Source organism: Papaver somniferum, chromosome 7, assembly GCF_003573695.1.
Source record: "Papaver somniferum cultivar HN1 chromosome 7, ASM357369v1, whole genome shotgun sequence".
NCBI lineage: Eukaryota > Viridiplantae > Streptophyta > Magnoliopsida > Ranunculales > Papaveraceae > Papaver > Papaver somniferum.
The window spans coordinates 228,631,119-228,641,494 of record NC_039364.1 but is presented as its reverse complement, the minus strand read 5'-3'; the positions used below and the strand labels follow the sequence as shown (position 1 = coordinate 228,641,494).

At 36.5% G+C, this 10,376-nt stretch overlaps 1 protein-coding gene across 1 annotated transcript; it reads left to right on the top strand.

Moving 5' to 3' along the window:
• The first annotated feature begins 1,903 nt into the window (after nucleotides 1–1,903).
• LOC113299750 (3-hydroxyisobutyryl-CoA hydrolase-like protein 3, mitochondrial) lies at nucleotides 1,904–7,707 on the top strand. Its single transcript, XM_026548834.1, has 10 exons — nucleotides 1,904–2,164; nucleotides 2,333–2,434; nucleotides 2,607–2,671; nucleotides 3,759–3,893; nucleotides 4,006–4,102; nucleotides 5,539–5,668; nucleotides 5,777–5,955; nucleotides 6,677–6,804; nucleotides 6,922–7,023; nucleotides 7,289–7,707. The coding sequence occupies exons 1-10, from the start codon at nucleotides 1,951–1,953 to the stop codon at nucleotides 7,388–7,390; spliced, it is 1,254 nt and encodes a 417-aa protein (XP_026404619.1). The 5' UTR covers nucleotides 1,904–1,950; the 3' UTR covers nucleotides 7,391–7,707.
• The last annotated feature ends 2,669 nt before the right edge of the window (nucleotides 7,708–10,376 follow it).

Genomic DNA, 10,376 nt, shown 5'->3' with positions numbered 1-10,376 from the left:
AAGCTATTATCTAGGTTTAGAGCAATGAGACTATGGTCAGATCCCACTGCAACTAGGTGAGTAATTTCTGCTTTTTGGAATTGAAGATTCCACTCAGCATTCACAACTGAATGTTAGCTTCATCTTTCCTATGATTGTTCTAAGTGAATTCATGACCTATAAATCCCAGGTCATAAAGACCTACACAATTTAGATCTTTTGATAGTATGCACAATCAGATTTCTTAAAAGGAAGACCCCCTATTTTTTGATCTTGACTGTAGATCATGTTCATGTCTCCTAGTAAGATCCAGGGGACAAAATTTATGTCTACATATTCAGAAATCTTTGTAATGTAGTCCCAAGCTATGTTTCTAGTTTAAGGATATGGACTACCATAGAAACAGGTTAGCAACCATTTCTTGGATTCTGTATTTGTTTGAACTAGAATGTTAATCATGTTAATATTTCATCTTTCAACTCATCATAAGAGAACTCCCCTTGAATACTATCTAAAAGATTAAGAGAGACTGAAAATCAGAGAGTTAAGAAACCGAGCTATCAATGCCTAGAGAAAGGATTAGAAGAAATTTTATCATCAAATAGTTTATAGAGGGTCTTCGGAAAGACGATATCTTAGATGTGAATCTACAACGTTAACTAGCAACTCAAGATCAGAAATACCATATTAGTTATTACCTGTTTCTACAAAACCAGCAGGACTATTCTTTGCATGTTTCTATTTTCGGCAAAACTTTAATTAGATTCAAAATAGATCTTAGAGAGGGGATTTTTGTAAAAAAACATTAAAATAGGATCAAGAAGAAATGATACTGAGCTCTTACAGTTTTTTTTATCCCTCTATTGTTATGCATCTGCTTTGAAACAAGAATGAAATGGAATACTAGAATAAAGACATTAATGCTTGAAATCTATAAATTGTTTCTTTGAGATTTGGCTGTGTAGAACATGAATCAGTTTGGGCTACATGTCCTTTTCCAGTAGAGTTACAATTTAACAGATCAACTACTTTTCTGGACATCTGTAAGGATTGGCTAGGAAAACTTAACCCAATTATTCCCTTAGAAATAATTATGACAAAAATTTGGTTTATATGGAAGGAAAGATGTAACATAACTTTTGAAAAGAAACAACAATCGTACATACAACTAGGTCTAGAAATACAGAGGCACTTGACCTTCTGGCATAAGGAGAAGTATCAAGTTACAAATAACTCAGACAGCCTCTCTGGCAAACCTAAGACTCTATGGAAGGCTCACAGGACTTCACAAAACAAAATCAATTTAGATGCAGCCTGGATTTCAATAAATGCACCAGCAAGTTTTTCCTTAATCCTCGGAAATGATGCAGGGAGCTTTGAACAAGGTAGAGTAGGACCAATCTCAGCATCAACCCCAGAAGAAGCAGAAGCTTTAGGGATTCTACGAGCAGCTAAATGGGCAAAAGAAGAAGGCTTTTCAAATTTAAGTGTAGAGGGAGACTGCAAGAAACTTTTTGATTTTACTATTATGGAGGAAGTAAAGCATGATTTTAATCTCTGTCAATTTTTTCTGGGTTTTTTTATGTATCAGCAAGCAATGTGGTGGACATCTTAGGTGAGGAAGCTAAACCTTTAAAACTGTTAACAATTGGAAGAATGAACCCCCGACTTGTATTATACAAGCTCTAAAAATAGATAAATCTAATGTTCGGGTTGAACCTAACATCCCAACATCCGATGGCTCTATTCATTTTGGTGTAACGGTTGCTAACTCCCCAAGTTAGCAAAACAAAAAAAAAAACAAAAAAAAAAACAAACAACAAATCGAAATATCCAAAATGCCCCCATGTAGTACAACCACGACAACTTCCCCGGCCACCCACATTAAAACAAAAGCAAAACAATGGCAAAATACGTAAAATTGTCGTAGTATACGAAATAAAAAAGATCAATAAAAAAGCTCCATCGAAAATGGGAATTCTGTCCCAGTCTCGAGTAGTGTTCTTCAACTTCAACAACAATTTTCTCACAAAAAACCCCTTAAATTCTCAACATCGACGACCATTTTCAATCATGGCCGGAAGTAGCAGCAGTAATGATGATTTTGTCAAAGGAAGAGTTCACCCCAATGGAGTTGCAATTATCACTCTTGATCGTCCTAAAGCTCTCAACGCTATGAATTTAGGTTATTATCCTTCTTCTTTCACTCAAATACTAAGATATTGAAAACCCATGTGTAATTCAATTACTACACTAGTCTAGAAGTCTGAATTCATCGTTGCTTACTAAAATGTAATTTAGGGTTTAATTGCGGTTAGCTCGATTTGTTCACTTATACTTGATGCTTATACAGATATGGATATTAAATACAAAAATTATCTTGATGAATGGGAAAATGATCCCAGAGTCAAGTGTGTGTTGGTTGAGAGCAGTTCATCTCGTGCATTCTCAGCAGGTAATACTCGAATAAATTGGTTCATTTCATTTTAATATTGGTTTCCGAAATGTATTTATATTTACAGTTTTACATAGATTAGTTCAGTTTTTTTTTTCTTTTTGTATTTTTTTCTGTATGGGGTTTGTTTTTAATCCATGGTGGCCGGTTGTATTGTTCTTGATCCATGCAGGAATGGATATTAAGGGGGTTGTTGCCGAAATCCAAAAGGACAAGAGTACACCAATTGTGCAGAAGGTCTAAATCATCTCTTATGGTACACGCATTAGATGCATGGTTGGTTGTATGCTCGATTCATATTCTTTTTTATGAGTCCAGCGTTGATATGGGTTTGTGGTGGTTCTTCTTGATTGTTATTCGAGATTAATATGATTCTCCATTTGTTGTTCGTTTGTCACCATTTTGTTTATTTTTTTTTGCCCCAATCGCATTAGTTCATACTCATCTAGTTGGGTATCTATGTTCCCTTAATGTTAATTTATTAAGTTATTTTTATTCATTTAGTTTTTCATGTTGTATTGATCATTTGCTATTTGGTGAACATAGTAGATCAAAAAACTGATCCCTGCATTAGAAGAAGACTAGGCCCCCGATTTTCCACCAGGATGGTATTTCAGCAGCTAAAGTTGGCCCACCCTACTTGTCTTGTCTATATCACACATTTTCCACCACGTTAGGCGCTATAACTTTTACGTGCATGTTGGATTTCCAATTTTAAATGCGCCCAAGTCAAATGCAGCTTTTATTCAAATCTTTACTGCGTCGTATGTGGTCTATCCTGGCTCTTGCTTGATCTGGTAGCTGGTGGCAACTACGTTTAATTTTAATGAAGAATGTGATGCACACTTCAGTGAACATAATTCGTATTAGCAAACCAATTAGTATATGCAGGAAATATTGCAGAAAATAGCTTTTCCAATTGTTGTAGGTAGTGTTATTTTTCTTAGCATCAGTTGATAGACACGTACGGGTAACCAAATATGGAGTTGCTTGTGTTTATGTCTAGTTTTTCAATATGGCAACAAAGCATGTTAGGTTCATAGAACTATCTGTGTGTTGGTCTTTAATTGGGCAGTACCAAGATAACTTTGGTACAACTTCATATATAATACATCCATAGAAAATTCACAAGGCCAAAAAAGCTATTTTTCGCAATATTTCTTGTCACACATTTTCCACCACCTAATGGGCTATGACTTCTATGTGCATGCTGGATTTCCAGTTTTGTACATGCCTTAGTCAAATGCAGCTTTTATATTCAAATTCGTTGTAGATGTTGGGAAATGTTTGACCTAATCCCACTGATGATACCAACTATTGGCAGGTTTTTGGCGCCGAATATTCTCTCATATGTAAAATTTCCTACTACAAAAAGCCATACATTAGCTTTATGGATGGGTTTACAATGGGTTTTGGAATTGGCCTATCTGGACATGGTCGTTACCGGATTGTAACTGAGGTACAATTGCGATCCTTCTGAAACTTTACTATAGATCACATCATTATGTCACACACTTGACCCATTAATAGCGTGCCACTAGCATCCTGACCGATGAGTACTAATGTTTCAGAGAACCGTTCTAGCTATGCCAGAAAATGGAATTGGCTTATTTCCGGATGTTGGATTTTCTTACATAGCGGCACATAGCCCAGGAGGAGGGTCCCTAGGTATGTTTTGAAGTTCGTCATACACGTGTATATGTAATTATTCTCATCCTGTATCGTGTTTTCAAGATGACATTGTTAGGCTATGATTCTTATGAGGCGTCTATTATTCGAGTTTCTACTGTCTTTTAGTGTTTCTGGTCGTTATGCAAGTGCTCCACTTAGTTTTCCACGCTGCTATTTCTTGATATCGTTTTTTAATGCCTATTATGCCTTAAATATTTGTGGAATGCGATCTTTGAATACCGTTTGCAACTTATCCCCATGCTGGAGTTGATACTATGTGTCCCAAGGGTTTTTTCTTCAGCTTCATGTGAGGCGAAATCTTACTTCACATATGTTTTTGATGTTGTACATGCCAATCCCTTGTCAACTCTATCATGATAGAGATTCGTCACTACATCAGACTAAGTTATACTTCGTCAACCATTTGGTAAGGGCCTTAGTTTTATATTGGTATGGTGGTTAGTGTTAGATGCTCATTGGAGGTTGCAAGCTAACACTCTTTATTTTTAATGTTATGGCAATTCCCTAACTGTCTAGGACTGACCTTCTGTCCAGAAAATACACAATAAAATATTTCACTGGTCATTTTATGTTTAAATGTAGCTAATTGCTCAATTTTTGCAGAAATTGCCTCATTTTAGCCTATTCAACTACATTTCAACAAAATAAAAAAAATGTAATACCTTCAACTTGTAGATTGACACACCTAAATTAAACAGAACCTGTTATGAAGTTCTAATATTTGCATCTTCTTGTCGTTTCTTATCCATACAAGACGTCTTGATCTTAGTTCACGATAGCATAATTTGTTTCCTTCCCCATATCTGACACCTCGGCCAAATTCACCTGCTATCGACTCAATCACTCTTACTCTTGTTACTCACATTAGTGACTAAGCTACGGTTACGGTAGGGTGCTAGTTGCTCTTTCTTTCAGTTTTGTCTCAGCAAGCATTGCCCATATGGCTATGTCATTGGGCTTCAAGCCTTCAACTATTTCTGGCATGCTATTTCTTTTCCTATTGAAAATAAAAATGTCTTTAGTCATGGTAGGAGTGCCGATATATAGAATACTGGGTAATCATCTTGGGTGAGATGTTTCTGAATCTTCAAGACTGACTTTTATGGATAGAAATCAAAGTATGGTTTGCAACTCTGCATACCTATGTCAAATTGTTTGAAAAACTTGGTATGACATTTTTACTCAAGTTATGAAGGTTTAACCATGATTGATAAAGCTTCCAGCCAAAGAGGTTTTCTATCAAACTGATTGGACAGTCACTTGTGGCACATAATGTTGATCTTGCTATAATGATTTAAAATATTTGTTAGTTTTTCTACCAAAAAAAAAAAAACGAATAAGGAAAAATTATATATTCCTTTTCTTTCTTTTTTTGCTTCCTGAAACGTGTTTTTTTTTTTCTTTTTCTCAAGGTGCTTATCTTGGACTAACTGGTAAAAGGATTTCATCCCCTGCCGATGCACTATTTGCGGGTCTTGGGACTCACTATGTGCCGTCGGGAAACTTGGGCTCATTAAAGAAGTCACTTCTTGAGTTTACCTTGTACGTCTTATCTCCATTATTGAAACTTGAAATTTTAATTGCTCTCTTTCTTGCTAATTATTGAGATGCAGATCTGTTAAACTTTTGTTATACCTGTTGTGTAAACAGTTCCAATGACCCAGATAACGATGTTAAGGCACTGGTTCAAGACTTCAGCAAGGCACCTGAATCAGAAGCCCAATTGAAGGGTCTTTTACCTGATATAGTTTCATCCTTTGACTCGCGTAAATCGGTCATTGAGATCATAGAAGAACTAAAGAAGCATCAACTGAGTACTGAATCTGCAGGTATGTTGGTTACGTTAAACTGCTTACTGTGTGCTCACGACAAAGTAAGAAAGTAAAAATAGAGTACAGTACACTGGCAATTTATCTTTAGTGGTTGTAAGATGATGAAATCTATGAGCATCTCTGCTTTCTGCCTTTGTGGACATTTAAGCTACTACTACATATCTCTTCCATGTTCTCAGAGCTTACATAGTTAACATTTTTAGTCCTCAGAAGAGAATATACTCCATTTGCTTTACGAACTTGCTCCCCTAGTGCTATGTGGCCCTATATGGGAAAGAACTTTTATTTTCTGCAAGCGCTTACTAAGATAGTAGTATAAGCAGTATTACCAGATCTAACAAGCTTCCAATAAGGAACTTGTGCTGGTTGATCGGCATAGTCAGAAAGAACTAGAGTACTCTTGAATTTGGGAGGTTCATTAAATTATAGTATACCTCCTGAAGAATGCCTACATCAACTTTTGTAGACTAGTAACACAGAAATTAAAAATCTGTACCTTGTTAGTTGTGTCTGGTGCTGTTCCCTTGTACAAATCCGCACATCATGGATGGTGGCATAAAAATGATATAGATGGATTGTGCATAAATCAACCCACACCTTTAATTTGATTAGAAATTATCCCATACATGCCTTTGTATGCAGGATGGTTGATTATTTTATTTTGTTTTTATGCAACTTGTACCAGTTTTCAACCAGTTCGCTGTTTATTATTTTGCAGTGGCGGAATGGGCAAATGAGGCACTTCAAGGGCTTGGGAAAGGGGCACCCTTTTCTCTCTGCGTCACAAATAACTATTTTTCTAGAGTTGCATCTGCAGTAGGAAAAAGAGACAACAGTTTATCTGAAGTGAGTTTTTAGTTTTTTACTCTAGTTTTCCTGTTCATCGTTGTGATTCATGCGAGAGCTCCAAACATTTTGAAGTATGTGATTTTGGATTTATTTTCCTTTAATTTGATTTTGCAGTTAAACGGTGTCATGAAAGCTGAATACCGCATCGCAGTAAGATCTGCACTCCGAAGTGATTTTGCTGAAGGTGTCCGCGCAGTTTTGGTGGACAAGGACCAGGTATTTTTTTCTCTGTGTTATCGCTTCATTACCATAAGTTGTTGATTGAATTAGAAGCATCCTTCCTTGCTCTAGATTCGATAGGTAATCTTGTACTTGTACAGGTTTCAGTATCAATTGAGATCCTAAATGATACTTGAAGGGTCTTATGAAGAGTTTCCATTTTCCCCAAGTCTGTATGTGTGTTTCTGTATTACATACTTGATAGGTTTATGTGCATCAGATATAAATGACTTTAGCATTCTTGCTCTGACATCTTTTGCAGAAACCAAATTGGAAGCCTTCGAGGGTTGAGGACGTTGATCCAAGTGAGGTGGAGGCTCTCTTTAAGCCATTCCACCAAGAACAAGAGGAACTAAAGGTATGATCGACATCATTACATCACAAAATCTAAGGACCAAGCCAAGAAGATAACAGCACATTGAGTTGGAAGCTGCTCAACATAGAGAAACAGAAATAAGACATGGGAAATGTTGCTCGTCAGTTCTCTCAAATAATTTGGATCTTGAACTTTTTAAAATCGTTCCTCGCCTCTGTAAATATTTTAATCCAATTGAAGTATTGAACTTGGCAAGCTTCAGTAGTCTATGTTACTTTTGCCAGTGTAAAATTGTCCGACACATGTAGTCAAATAATCATTTCAGTGAGTGTGATGAAGCAATTATAGTTTAAGCTGAACAATAACTTACATGGCCTCAAATTCCTTTTGTTCTCGTGCAACAAAAATCAGATCCCAGTCCATGACAGGACATGTGGTTGTTAATTAGCTGCAGATAAAATTTTCAATCAACTCTACATGAAAGGCTTTGGTGGAATCATACGGTATATTAGGTTGGAGTAGGAAGAACCAGAAGAGTTTGAATGGTAGCTAAGATTTTGGTGCAATTTCGATTTTGTGAGTTCATCTCTGGTCTTTTGTTTTAGATTTTCCAAACCTTATTCTAGTACCAAATAACAACCGCTCCTAAAAACCACAAAATATGATGACGTACTGTACTTGTATTCAAGGTCCTTACATATTGGCGACTCAACCAAATCATTCAACTACAGTAGCATTTAAAAAAGAGCTCATATCAGCACGTTCTCTTCAGAGAAATCTGAAAGTTGTGGGAACCCTATCCACATCGTGCTTATCATATCATTGCTCGATTGATACTTCGCTCCTGGAGATATTTAAACAAAGAAGTTTATCCTAACTGATGAATGTGGGACTATAGAATTTAAGATTGGATCTTTTGAAGTTCTATATATGTAATGACTCAAATCTTTCTGATTGTTTTGTTGTTGATCCTCTTTAAAATTTCATGAAGCAAGAAATGGATTAAAAGAAGAAATTTGATGAAACCTGTTGTATATGTGTGGGACCAGTAAAGAAGCTGCAGTCAATAGAAATGGAATTTATGGGGAAGTTGCGCTTCAAGATTTGCAATCAAAACCTGTTAGTGGCCGAACATGGACTGAAATTGGATTGTTAAATTAAAAGTTTCAAGGATAAAACAGTTTTCTGAATTTGAACGCCCCCGTCCTGTTGGTAAAAGTATTAGTTTTGAGAGAGAAAGGCTTTCACTATTCAGTGTGTTCTTACTGTTGCACGGAATGAAGCTATATCGAGAAAGCTCTGCAAGCTGGAGAACAACTTGTTCGCGTTACCCAGGAAACAAGTTTAAGCTTTATGGCTTTAGATTATGTGCGCACACCTGCTAACCAAGCAATTTTACCCATTCAATGTCAAATTGAACATAGATTTAGGGCAGTTTTTGTTTTCTGAAAGATTTGTTGGAATCCATACACAAAATCTTTCTGCATAAATGATACTGTCTGCCGATTAGAGCATGAACTATTTTTTATGATTCCTATTTACAAAAAAAATCCAATCGACCATGTTCTAATTTCTAACAATCCAGCTTTTTGCATAGAGGGCAGTGTTTCCTGTGTCTAAAACAATAACAGATCATTAGAATTTGTTGATTCAGATGGCTGGGAAGTAATTGCCATTGAGAAACACATATCAGTGAGCATGGTTCAAGTGCCGGCTCAGAAGAAGGTAGTGGAGTTTGAGGAAGAGAATAAGGACGGCAAAATCTTGTTTTTGATCGCATCGACGGTCTTCTCTGCGGAAAAAGCTCAAGCAAATTTTTTTAAGTGCATGTACCAGCTGCAACTTGCTGGCACCATTGTACGGCTGCTGAGTCCCACCTCTCGCCACAAGAAATACGTACTGAATATATATTTATTTATTTTTTCCTTTTACAGTGTTTGAATTTCTAATATGTTCACTTCACTAATCAGATGATCATTTAATTAATTCTGTTGTAGATACTCTTTCCGAGGAGGCAAAACACTACGCAGAATCAGTGCATCCGTAACATTCACATCCGAGACGTTACACATGCTCACTCTTTGGGAAATAAGCAACGGTCGGTCTCTCTTGTATCTCTCTTCTATCCAGTGTCTCCATTATCTAGGCATTTTGTTATGGGTGTTGTAATGAACGTCCACTAAAGTATCGAGACGTATGTATTGGTATATATGTGAGACATGTTATAAAAGTTTAATCTTAACAACAATGATTTTTCCCTCTCTTGCGAACTATATATCGAGCAAATAAAACCTGCCAATTTCTCAGTATTGTTACTGATACAAACCGAATCCGAGACTCAGCCTCCTTTTGTGATTCCGTATCTCCAAAAATCATATGCTTTAAAATTAGCGAACTAAAATGTGAGTCCACCTCCTAGGCAACTGTCATATAATAACTTTTGACAATCAAATTTGCATAAAATTGAAAAGTAGCATTACAGGTGACAATTGAATCTGCATAAACTACTTTAGCTTGCAGGAAAAATACTCTTCTATTGGCTCCACTCTAGGAAATTTAAGCGCAACAAAAAGAAGATGCATGAAAAGTGAACAATCACTCAAACAGTTTATGGCGTTGCTACCAAAACAGAGCACACAAATGCAATATCATGCCCAAAACTCAGACGGACTTCCAAAACTTTCCCAACCATTGCATATTAGACCACAGAACACAAACTCAATATTAACAACAACGATACTTGATCAAAATTTTATAAAATCTCCCTGACCTGTTGCGGGAAGTCCTCGAGCCCTATGTCCATACTCCCTTTGCTGCTTAGGAGCATGATTTCAAGCCTTTGCATAATTTCGGTAGGGGTGCGCCAGGCCTTGTGCAATTCAAAGGCGACCCACGAGAACCCCAGGCATTTACAGAAGTCTAAATAGTCTTTGCAGTATTGCAACGCCTTTAATAATCAAAATGCCCTTTGCAATAGTCAAACTTCAAAGATGCCAGGCCTTTGCCGTAGTAAAAATTTAAAGATTAGAACTGG